At 46.5% G+C, this 13,050-nt stretch overlaps 1 protein-coding gene across 6 annotated transcripts in view; it reads right to left on the bottom strand.

Moving 5' to 3' along the window:
- The window catches only part of ptprz1a (protein tyrosine phosphatase receptor type Z1a), a 99,731-nt gene that overhangs the window by 20,803 nt on the left and 65,878 nt on the right, over nucleotides 1–13,050 (bottom strand). For 4 of the 6 annotated variants that reach the window (XM_080762515.1, XM_080762511.1, XM_080762512.1 and 1 more), the window contains exons 8-13: nucleotides 11,714–11,864; nucleotides 7,165–7,355; nucleotides 5,358–5,484; nucleotides 3,279–3,319; nucleotides 2,471–3,173; nucleotides 794–1,393 (exon numbers count right to left, since the gene is read on the bottom strand). In XM_080762515.1, the coding sequence (XP_080618641.1) occupies nucleotides 794–1,393; nucleotides 2,471–3,173; nucleotides 3,279–3,319; nucleotides 5,358–5,484; nucleotides 7,165–7,355; nucleotides 11,714–11,864 (1,813 nt within the window). The remainder of the gene's footprint in view (nucleotides 1–793; nucleotides 1,394–2,470; nucleotides 3,174–3,278; nucleotides 3,320–5,357; nucleotides 5,485–7,164; nucleotides 7,356–11,713; nucleotides 11,865–13,050) is intronic. The other 2 variants (XM_080762514.1, XM_080762516.1) reach the window with 2 other exon arrangements.

The raw sequence follows: 13,050 nt of genomic DNA, 5'->3' as shown, positions 1-13,050 counted from the left end.
TTTAGCTTGTGAAGTCAGTTAGTTATCATAAAAAGGAAACTTCACCACAATGTGTTTGACACAACTGCTTCAGATGAGTACAATGGGACAATCAGAGGAGCAAAGACATGGATAAGGGAGATGAAATGCTATAGGCTTCTTTTGTAGTCTGTTTTCCAGTTGAGGTTAAACACTACAGCGAGCTAGTAAAGCAACACAGCTTGCCGCACATGAAGTGATTATGTGCTGTCAACACTTTTGACGCAGGTGCGTTGTATACAGTACCTAATTTGATTAGCTGCAGCTGTGTTGCTTACATCATGTCGTGCCAGGCTTAAGTCAGCCTGCCGTGTTTTTTATCTGCTGTATAGTTTCTAACCTGAACTGTAAAACGTTGTGATGGTTAAGGTAACTACTATTTATCTATAATAGATATCTAAATAATGAATTATGAATCATACTATCATACAATTACCACTGACTTATGGATGATTTAATTTGCAATAATCCCAAAAGGTGGACACATGCATTATGTTCTGATTCTCTCAAGCAAGCCCCTCAGACACACACACACACACACACACACACAGAAGCCCACAGACAGACAGACACGGATGAAATGTAGTTGTTCCACAGACGGATACATATATATAGATGGTGGATTAGTCGTCTTTTGGACCTCTGATTATTTGTGTGGTTCAATGGCATTCCTGGAGATGTGATGCAGTTTTTCCCCCACCAACTTGGCTCTGGGGGGCATACAGTACATGTAGGCCCCCCACCACCCCATCGTGATACGGTCGTTTCTCTTTACCTTCAACTAGCTCCTCCTCAGATTCTCTCTCCGCACGCTCGGGTATACTGAAGTCGGACGACGTCTCGTTGTCGTACGGGCTCTCACCCTGCCCTGAGCCGCTCTCCTCCTCGCCGGCCAGTGACCAGGGCGTCGTGGAGGAGGAGGTCGCGGTCGATGCAGGACCTCCCGCTTCCTCCTCCGTCGTGGCGAAGGCGCTGCTGCCACTCTCGCTCTCAAAATAGAAAGCCGAGGAGCGCTCGTCGGACTCGTCCGGGGAGGAGGAGGTGGTCGGACGCGCGTCCGTCGAATCGGGGAGGTCGCTTTCCCCCGAGGCCGAACTTTGAACCCTGTCCCACTCCTGATCTACACCCTCCTGAGATTCTACAAACTGGGCCGAACCGGAGGCGGCGGCGGCGCTACCGGCGCTACCACCGGCGCCGTGGTCGCCCGTCACCTGTTCTTCCGGGGCGGGCGTGGGCGTGAAGGGAGAGGCTGTGGGTGAGGAAGGGGTCAGAGTTGGGAGGTGGACAAGGCGGCTCCTGTCTGGCGACGGGAGCCAGCGGTCCGCCAGGCCGGATACGGTGGCTGCAACAGAAACGGGCAGGTCACTGTGGGGGGCTGGGAGGGGAAAGAGAGGGGCATGTGAGGAGGATGAGGGCGGAGAGAAAGCGGTGTAGGACAGCGGAGACTGAGAGTGATCTACAGAGAGGCCGCCGTCGGAGCCGACCACAGAGGGAGAAAGGGGAAGGACGTCTACACCACTACTACCGGAGCCCGAAGGGAGGCCCGCTCTAGGCGAAGGTTCTAAGCTAGAAGTTCCCCAGGCTGACGACGAGGCATGCAACCAGGTGGAGGAGGACGTTGAGGGTTCGAGAGAACAGGCGCAGGACAGGGCGTCCTCCGCGCTGCTGACCGACGGAAACCCATCACCACTCATGACGTCGGAGACAAAGGAGTCTATTATTGCGCTTCCGGCGGCGTAACTCGACTCCTCGTCGAACCCACCTGAGACGTCGGCGTCGGTCAGACCGGGCGTGGATCCGGAGAGAGAGAAGTCACCAGAGAGCAGAACCGAGGGCTGGAGACTTGCACCGACAGAGGGCAGAGAGACTGCGGACGACGGCGACCTAGAGGAGGAGAGTTCCGACGACGGGTCCCAGGGGGACTCGGGCGGTGCGACAGAGGCGGGCGCACCTCGGAGGCGGGGGGGGGTGTCGCCGAACAGCGCGGGAAAGTCGCCACTAGAAGCCGCACCGGACGAGGACCCGGACAACAAATCACCATCGTTATCATCGTTATACCCAGCACCGCGGGAGACGGGGGCAGTCTCCCGACCAGACACGGGGGGTACAGGGCGTGAGGAGGAGGAGGAGCGGGAGCGAGACAGGGTGGGCGACGTGCCAGAGGCGGGGACGGACGTGGGGGTGGGAGAGACAGCCAGGAGGAGCGGTGGGCGGTCGCTAGACGCCACCACCACCGGCAGCGAGGCAGCAGCGGCGGCATGCGGTGGATCTCCCGCAGAGGAGATCGCAGACAACAGCGTGGACGAGGAGGAGGAGGAGGAGGAGGGACGGGCATGCAGGCAGGCAGAGGGACTGGGGGTGGCGGCACTGGGGGGGAGCTGGGCGGGGTCCGGAGTGTCACACACGGGGGAGGCAGAGGAGGACGAGGAGGGGAGGACAGAGGGGCTCTCACCATTCAACACCGGCTGAGTAGTCTGCGAGTGGATGCCGCCGAACGGGGCCGAGGTAGTCGTGGACGAGAACACCGGCGCGCTAGGACGACTCGGGGCGTGAAACGGGACCGTTCCCACCGTGCCTCGTTCCGGAAGAGGCTCCGTGTCGGTGGGCTCACTTCGCCTGTTGTCGTCGTCGGCATCAGTAACGGGACGCGTCACTTCTCCACTATTATTGGCCCTAGTCTGAACGGACAAAGTTGTGCCGCCGATGTCACCGGCGGCAGCAGCAGCACGAGGGACCTCCGGGAGTGCTGTAGTCGACGTGTATATTATGGGAGCGAGCACCGACGTGGCGTGGATGGTGGGAGCGCCGCCGTTACCACTGAATAAACCCTCAGTGGCCGCGATGCTGTACAATGGAGCGGTGCTTGAAGTAATGGTGGTGGTGGTGGTGGTGGTGGTGGTGGAGCCCTTGCTGCGTTCTCTAACTCTGCTTCCTGGTGAGACACTGACCCCTACTGGTGCTCTAGCAGTAGTGTGATGCTTCACGGTGGTGTGAGGCTGAGCCCTGACTGCTGAGCCTGCAGCCTCTGTTCTGGCTCTGACACCAGGCCGCGTTAGACTGGGTGGGCCGGTAGTTGTGGTGGTGGTTGGGGGGCTTGAAGTCCAGTCTTGATCTTGGGCCGGTTCAGTCCATGACGGATCTGGTTCATAGTCATCCTGTGGGCAAAATACATTTAATAAATACAAACTGCAACAAACAAACAAACAAAAAAAAAACCCCACCAAACTGACAATCAGGTTCATGCTTAGTAAGTGACTTACCTCTGACTCAAATTCATTTGATTCTGGATCCAGTGCAATTTCTGGAAACAAGCACATGTTGGAACATTAGATAGCACAATATTAGAATGCTTATACGCAACACTTTAGAATGTTGTGATATATATGAGGTTTGGAACACGTTGGAATTAGTAGAACTCGTATAATATACCATCAGTAGGAGTTACAATTCACTGACAATAACAGTTATTGCGAGTTATAATTGTTACAGCAAGAACCATTCCAACAGAAAATTAAAACATTTGACTGGGGGGGGGGGGGGGGGGGGGGGGGACTATTTGAAGGATGGAGGTAAAAACAAAATGGAGAGGTTGAGTCACACGCAAAGATATCGTTTAAATTAAGTACACATTCTGTGTTTCTGGACATTTGAAAATCAGTGCACATCTCTAGTCCATTCCGTGACAAAGATGAACTTGATCAAAAACCCATTATTATGAATGATATTATTCATTATATGAACTTATTTAGTTCATATCCAGGGGGTGACAGGTTGAGAAAGTGGAAAGAAAATGAGGAAAGATTTCCCGACACCACCAAAAGGGACATTTTTGGTTAATTGACTCGAATTTGAGCAATAGTCACATACACAGATGCATGCACGTGTTAACGCTATTGGGTCTCATGCAGCTCATGCACCCACCCCCAAACTCAAGCAGAGACACAGAGCCATAACACACAAATATGCACGCACACATGCACGCACGCGCACACACACACAGGCAATTTGGGACAAAATGGTAGCGTGGCTCTTACCTGGTCGAGGCCAAGTCACACATCATGGAAACCAGATCACACTGGTTTATGAAGCATGAGGTGGTGAGTTTAATGAACGAGTGAGTGAATGAATGAACGGAGGAATGAATGTCCCACAATGAAGTGACTCTTATGTTGTCTCTACAGTAGTATAATATATATATATACTAAGGTCACACATACTGTATACGTCATGCAAAAAAACAACCCAACGTTGCACAACTATACCGCTCTCATCCATGCAAGCTGACACTGAAATATGATGCAGAGCATTTGTTTTTGTTTGTTTTAAAGCAAAGGCTTGTCACTTTATTTATCAACTTTCAGTTCATGAAATACAAAGTGCCATTTCCCAAATCCCAACGTTTCACAAGATGCTGCACACACGCACGCATGCAAACGCTCTCTTACTTTGTGTTACAGGTGTGGAAAGGGAGGGACGCGCCGTTTAAAAAAAAAAAAAGTCTTTTGTCTTTTTCTTTGTGACATGGTGTGGGACACAGGAAATGTCCCCAATGACACCCCAAACCAAAACATGTTTTCTCTTTCATCATCTTTAGAACTATAGAGGAAAGCACATTTGAATAGAAGTACAGAGAAACACATAGAACCGTGAGAAACCATGGAAAGGAGAGAGAGAGAGAGAGAGAGAGAGAGAGAGAGAGAGAGAGAGAGAGAGAGAGAGAGAGAGAGAGAGAGCCGCATGTGTGTGTGACAACATGCTCACAGGACACCCCAGAGAAAAGACGGGAAGGGTCATAGGTCAGGTCAGGGGAGGTCAGAGAGACACATACACACACGTTTGAATTCTAAACATTGTAACATTCATAGTAGATTCCATAAAGTGCTGGAGGTTGGAAAACATTTGTGTGTATATATATATAAAAAAAGGAAATGATGTTGTAAAATAGTAACAACACGAGGGTAACAGTCATTAGAATCTTAGAATTATTTAATTTCATTCAGCCCTTTCCTTAGGGGTGTGTATAGCATACCATTCCATTTTAGCCAGTGACTCTGCTCATGCTTAGTATACCGTAAATATTTCAGAAGCTAACTGGTGCTAAGTGTGTTGTGACTCTATTGCTTTTGCTTGTATGTCCTATATACCACTAGACCTACGCATGGGGGGGGGGGGGGGGGGGTCAGCCTACGAAGAACGCAGTTCAGTACATGAAACCTGTGAGGAAGAGTAGGAGGAGGAGGAGGAGGAGGAGGAGGAGGACTATGCACATCTCTAAGCGGGGTCTCCGTAGAGACGGGAAGGGCCACCACCGCCACCACCACCACCACGGACGCTCTTACCGGGGTCGTGGAGGGGCATGTCGACGGCCACTTGGTCGCTTACGCGCCCGTACAGCCCGTTGGCGCACACGGCCACCACCTGGACCTTGTAGCTGGTGTTGGCCAGCATGTCCTGGAGGATCGCGCCCTGGTGACGAGGAAGGGATTTCGTATTAGTATAACATTAATAACAACATCGTCCGGCTTTGTAGAGTGTCGGGGGGAGGGAAGCCGGGCGGGGACGACTGGGCCGGGGGAGGGTGATAATTGTCATTGCATGATGTAATCCTACGGGCTGGGGGCGGAGCCTGTCAGCAGGGAGGGTGTTGGGTGGGAGGAGTGTAGGACGAAGGATCTACCGGAGCCATAGAGTAAGACAAGAGTTACACAAACTTCATTGATGGGGCCAGTCCAATGGCGGCTCTCCTACATAGACTTCTATTGAGAATGGGGACGACAAATAGGGGGACAAATCCTGGACCGGAAGTAGGCAGAAATGCATTGGACCCAGGCAACAGCCCAGCTTTAAAGGAGAATTCCATGCTAGAATGCTTTCTTACCTTTCTTTGTAGTTGTTACGTCCCCACCAAAGAGGTCCAGGTGTTTTTTTGTGCAAAAACTCCTTATTGGCTATTTTCCCTACCATAAGCCCTCAATGAATTGTATTGCATTGAATGGAAATGGAATGGGGCTATGGGGTGTTATGCTAGTTCGCTTATTTCCATCGAAAGAAGTAGTAAAGTGTGCCGCTTGGGATATTATTTACATTATGAAGAGAGGATATATGTAAAGAAATTATAATTTTGAGCGATGGAAATAAGCGAATTAGCACAACACCCCATAGCCCCATTCAATTCCCATTCAATTCAATGCAATTCATTTAGAGCTTATGGTAGGGGAAATAGCCAATAAGGAGCTTTTGCACAAAATAACACCTGGACCTCTTTGGTGGGGACGTAACAACTACAAAGAAAGGTAAGAAAGCCTTTTAGTATGGAATTCTCCTTTAATGATCTTAAATCCCTTTATTTTAGATTGTTTTGTAATAATCGTACAACATAGACATTACAGAGACTTCAGTTGTTACTGTACAATACTTTATTGCTCTTATTTGCGCCGCCCTCGTTGAAAACAATGTATTTCAGCTGGTCCCCCCATGAACAGCGCTCGAGCGCTCGGTTTCTGCCCCCCTCAATATCGTAACTCTTCTATTAGATGGCTCTGGGCTCTATGTCCTCCCAGTAGGGAATCCTCACAGTTTACAACCATTACATTACAACCAGTGAGCGGTCTGCTGAGGACAAGGGCACGCGACGGGACTGTTGGACGGACACACAGTCAGTCAGTGATGGCTGATTTTACACTTGTTGAAAATAGCCGAAAATAGCCGATCAACGCGTCGCAGTGCGACGCGTTGTGAGCTTGTAGATCGGCTATTTTCAGTATGCAACCAAGTGTAAAATGACTTGTACTGGATCTCTTGTCCACTAGTCCCTTCTTTTAGTCGTTTTTATTTGTTGACGAAATAGTCAATACATTTAGTCTTAGTTTTAGTCATCATAGCTTTAGTTTTCATTTAGTTTCCATTTAGTTTTCCTCGGTGAAAAAAGGTAGTGGACGAACATTTTTCAACTGTAGATTTAGTCGACTGAAATCTCATGATATTTAGTCGACTAAAACTAGACTAACACTAAAACATTCCAGGTGACTAAAACTAAATGAAAACTGATTCAAGCGACTATGACTGAAACTGAAATCTAAAATGTGGTGCCAAAAACAACAGCGCTGCTACCTCACCCCCCCCCCCCCCCCCCCCCCTCCTCCTTACCACGTCCTGGTCCCCGTCGGTCAGGTACTGGAAGATGGCGGGCTCCACGGTGCCCTGGGAGACCACCCGGTACGTGACCGAGTACTTCTCTATGACGGAGTCGTACACGGCCCGGGGGCGCTCCCACACCACCAACAGGGCGGTCCGGTTATGGGGGAAAGCCTGGATGTTTTCCGGTTCCGAACTGCAGACTGAAAGAGAAAGAAAAAAGACAAACTATAGTCACTCACACCCAGGAGTCACCTTAAAGGTAGAGTAAGTGATTTCACCTTAGGTTTCGTTTTTGGCTGTGGGACCTAAGCCTTCGTCCAATCAGGATAGAGAGTCAAAAACGAAACCTAAGGTTTTTTGACCCCCAGGGGTTAACTGGGGACAGGGAGGAACTCCTTATATGGTCAGCACACTCTATAGTAGAGAGGATTATCACAACAAAACAAAAAAATAAGTGATATTTGAATTAAGTGAAATCACTTACTCTACCTTTAACCCCTGCTCATTAACGCTATATTAACAAATGTTGCTGGTGACCACCCTGATATCATACACTATACCACTAATGTGTTATCCTTTTAGAATTATGGTACAACTGTACTGTACCTCTGCACTTTTTTTGTAAACTGTTAATAAAGTAACCAATGGATAAAAAAGGCGGAATTCTTAGAGTCATCTAAGACACTGGGTTCTCAATGTTGGGTCCAGTCGGTTCCAGTGGGAAATGGGGAATGATTGTTAGTGTTAAATTAACTCTTGGGGGTTTTATGTTTCGTTTAAGGTCCCAGAGATACAAATCATATTAAAAAGCTGAGTTACAAAAAGGCGATGACTCCAGTCCTTGTGCATGTCCATGAGGTTTAGGAAGTTAAATCTAGTTCATAGTGAAGAGTGGTACCCATCGGGACAGGCTTCAAACACACTCTTGAGCAAGGATTCAAGATTTTAAAAGCCTTTATTAAAACACAATCCGTGCCGGGATTCCTTCAAAATAGGAGCTCTGGGGTGCCGGAAAAGACATGTCCACTTTTACTCTGAAACCCACGACCCGGAAACAATCCGGAAAAAAAGTTTGCTTTACATTGCTATAGCTTACATTGCTATGGTTTTAATTAATACGATATATGATCCAAAAAGCGTTCATATTTTGAGGGAGAGAACAAAACCACGGAGAGCGCCCTGGACTAGGAGAGACGAGGCATTCTTTCTGCCGCGCTAACAGCGAATTCAACGGTATAAGTTAACATGAGCCCAGAGTGTAGCATGGGGTAGCCGAGAGGCGAACTGAAAAATAAAAAAAGGAAAAAAATGCAGAATATTCTTCTCTCGCCCGGTATCATTGAGGATGCGCTAGGACGTATACACACACAGTGCCTTCTTCAGGGCGTGGCTATAGGGGACTGTCACCGCCAGTTCATGTCCTCTTATGCTCCCTCTGTGACTACAAGGGGGATTTGTATAATTTTATTTACACATTCCAATGTGAAATGCCAAACAGAAATTGCGTGACAATTAATCGTCAACTTAAAATGTCACGAGCGGGACAGTCCCAGGGGTGAGGAGTTCAAAACCCTGGGATTATATTTAGTGGCATGCTGTTATAATGCACGCAAGATCATAGACACACTGAGTCAGGGATTTGAACAGATTAGAGATTCCTAGACAATAGACAGGGATTTACACTTGTACTGTATGTTGGCTGCTATCTGTGTTAAACCCTCACTGACTTGACTTATCCTCTTTGTGGAAGTGGCTAAGCACTGAAGCACGGTTCCATTGAAGAGGAAAAAAAGAAAATACAATAGGTCTTTACCACTTCTGTCTGATAGATGAAAATGAAAATGTGGTGTGAATGTGTTTTACTTTGACAATTTAGAGTTTCTATTTAAATGAATAAATACACAACATAATACTTAATTATGGAAGGTGCCTGCCTGGTGAATTACTTGAACACATTGACAAGGGAACAAAACTCCTACAACAACTTGACGTCGGGTTCACTTTACACTGTAAAAGTGTTAATTTAGCTCTGATCTAAATATAAACAGAAATAGTGCTGCCTAGCTTCCACCACAAGGGGGCAGGGGAGAACAGTGTAATCACCTCTTGCACATAAAACACTGGACAAACAGCTGGACTGAATAGGCCTCTATGCATGCTGTATTGGAAGGGAATTGGGCCTCCTCCTTACTTCCTTCACATGTCTTAACAATTACACATTTAGGCCCTAGCCGTTCCATTCTGGTCAAACAAGACGTCGAGGTGCAGATAGGTTGGCTCACATGTACACTTATTATAGGTTATAGGGGTCCTTGAAATTAAAATGTTTGCGCTACACGAAAAATGTCTGCGCTACACAAAATTGGTAACCATGCAAGTAATTGAGAGGCCCAATTTATTTCCAATATGGCTGCTATGTAATAGAGCCTATTCAAGATAGCTTTTATAAGAGAAAACATGGAGCCGTTACATTACTTTGAATGTTCTTCCATCCACTGTAACAAAAGATTAGTCACTGACTGGTGTAAGCTGTGGTCCCTGTTGTCAGTCATTGATTTAGAGATATGTGGTTTTAACATTGAAAAGTGATTAAAGTAGGCTATACCGAAAGTATCACATCAAGGATGGTGTGGTGTCGACAAAACCAACTTAATTTATGTTGTGGGATAACAAAACGAATGGAATTTGTGCTTTTAGGACTATAGCGGGCAATTAAATGTCTCTGGTGACATGAAAGGAAAGCGCACGCACGGACGGACGCAAATGGCTCAATAACATGTCATCACTAATTGAACATGGGACCAGTGTACACAGTGACAAAATCAATTGCTCGACAAGTCGATCTGATTTAGGTCAGTCAATTGGGTCTAATTGTCCTCCCTTCATCTGTGATCCACTTCTCTGGGATCCATTTAGACAGTAAGTCATTGGGCCTTTTCCATTAGGGTTTTGAGAGCGGTACGGTTCTGTTTGGCGCAGAACCAGTTCTGCTGCAGGTGTTTCCACCTCAGCCCGGTTCGGTTGTGAACCAAACTTAACAGCACTGAATCACGCCTCGATGGTGATCTAGAAGAACCGGGCTGGATGGGAGGACGTTTCAGATGACGTAAGCAATCACTGATTGGTTAAATAACACAATGTTGTGTTGTTTACCAGTGTCAGTCTATCTGTGGGATTCTATAGTAGCTACAGTACACATACAGTACATTTTTCTAATTAGCTTTTCTAAGAGGCCAAGTAACCAATGGTTCCCGATTCAAGTCAAGTCAAGTCACCATTATTTAACACATTTTAAAACAAAACAAGTTGACACAAATGGCAGGTGACCAGATAGGTGATAGGACCAAATAGGGGGGGAATTTTAAATCCGATATAGCTAGAGTAAATTGGAAAACACATCATGATACAATTATAAAACCAAAAGCAGCAGTGGCTAAATAAAAAGAAGAAACATAATAAAACTCGACAATATTAAAACACAAGCACGACGGCAATAAAAAATAATGATGAGTGGTCTTGACAAACTTAAACCATGGGGAAACCTCAGACTGTTTGAAGAGACATTTTATTCAAAATTGTCAATGGTTTGGATGGGAATTAATGTGGATTGGAAGAGCCTGCGGCAGCAACAGAAAATGCACAAAATCCCCAAAAACGTAGCAGCTGCAACTTGTAGTAGTCGAGGGACGGTGGAAAGTTTGTTTTTTTAGCTACTAAAAGAAATGCTTTCATGTGGCTATGGTTCTAAACTGAAAAATGGAATAAAAACAGCTACATCACTACACTAGTTTGTTTAAAAGCACAGAGGTGTCAAGAACGCCTCAACAAGGGGCTCAATGCAAGTTCAAACAAAGGTTATCTCACAGCCGGATGTCTGTGTTTATAATATTGCATAGAGTAAGCTACTGTACAGTGTGCGTTGCTTGGGGTGGAGGTATACTGGACAAGCACGCTCGCTCGCACATGTGCACACTCATGCACAAATTGCCAGCCTGGGGGATATATTATTCACAAAAAGTACAGTAGACTGTAGACATAATAATAATTGACATTGATAGAATACGCTACATACTGTATGTTAACTCAGTCAGACCGAGTGCTGATGTAAATCTTATTATGGTGTGGCTGCAAGAGGCTATAGCCATCTATTGGTGTGTGTGTGTGTGTGTGTGTGTGTGTGTGTGTGTGTGTGTGTGCGTACGTGCGTCCATCCATCCATCCATCCATGTCTCAGTATTTCTCAAGACAGACTGGGATTCTCAGATTGCAGTATCAGTAATAATTAATTGCATTTTTAAAGCGCTTTTCCAAGTGCTCAAAGCGTGAAGCGGCGAACAGTCGACGCCAGCGTCCTCACTTCCCACAATCACACACCAATGGCGGCAAGCCCATCACCAACCAACTCATTTGGAGGCAATGTAGGGTTCAGTGTCTTGCCTGAGGACACTTCGACATGTGGACAGGAGGAGCCGGGATTCGAACCGCCGACCCAGGGATCATTGGACGACCTGCTCTATACCTCCTGAGCCACAGCCTCTTGCTACGTAGTGTTACGTACCTGGCGTGAGGACCTCCTCGGTGCCGGTGTAGGAGGAGAAGACCTGGCCCATGAACTGGTCCTGCTGCTCCCTGAAGTTGTTCTGCAGGTAGTCCATCAGCATCACGTAGCCGGCCTGCTGCATGGTCATCACCTCGCAGAACATCTCCAGCTATAGAAGGCCATCAGAAACACCACACCAATTAGCCTTAAAGATGGAGTGCCATGATTTCTTTTGTGGGCACCCCCACCAGTTCATTAAGTATGCCTGGTTTGCCTGGTGGGTGGTGATCCACCTGAACTTAAGCCGCACCCACAGCTGTAGTTGTATGATAAAGGGGGAGGGGTTAGGGAAGGGGCTGATAATGTGATGTCACTATATTACTGTTTTTTTCATCGGCACGTTTGACTGTCAAGGGTTCAGCCTCCAGGAAGAAACCCTAAATACAATCATTGCACGTAATGAAGTACTGTCACCTCATAGACGCATGAAAAACTGGAAAAATAACAAAATTGTGACACTTTAACCACATGAAGCCTATCGTCCACTCCCTATATTCTGGGGGGTGAACATTCAGTGAAAATAGCGTATTTTCAAGCTTGTAGATGGTCTATTTTCAGCATATGGTAGACATTGAGCGCAGAGGAGGTAAAAGAAGAGAAAGGAGGAAAAAGGAGAGGACCAAGTATAGACCACTATATATAGACCTAAAATAAAGTATAATGAACACATATGTGATGACCTAAAACAATGAAATAATCAGTATATTGTTATTTTGATAGTATATGAATCTATGCCATACATTTAGACTATAAAATGCTTCAAGAAAAGAAATGTTAAATAAAATATTGGTTCTACAAAACAAAAACAAGACCTGCTACTGAGGGTCATTGTCGCGAGCCGTGACTTTCAACAATTATGCTTTGGCAGCCAAATTGCAGAACTGGAATGTAAACCAGTCAGGACACGTTTGTTTGAAAATAACATAGTAATCTGTTCGGCACAGGAAGCATGATGCGAATGAGTGGAATAGGCTTTCACAAGTTATAGTACTCGGTATCATTTAATTACTACGTTAAACAAACCGTTCAACGCAAATCAACAAAAAAGATTTCTATCACATCACATCAGTCGCTGATATCAGATTTAAAATGTTTCAAATTCATTGGATAGGCCTAATAATAATATATATATTCATTGAACCCTAGGCTCAAATGTGTTGAGGGCATGTTAGGCAAACATTCAGCAAACTAAGCAGATCTACAAGCTTGTAGATAGGCTATTTTCACTGAAATGATTAGGTGTAGCGGGGTGGGGGGAAAAAGGGGGGATTAAGTATGGTCAACAAAGTATATGG

This window comes from Protomyctophum bolini (genome assembly GCF_963924005.1).
Source record: "Protomyctophum bolini genome assembly, chromosome: 4".
Taxonomy (NCBI): domain Eukaryota; kingdom Metazoa; phylum Chordata; class Actinopteri; order Myctophiformes; family Myctophidae; genus Protomyctophum; species Protomyctophum bolini.
This window is presented reverse-complemented; position numbering and strand designations above follow the sequence as displayed.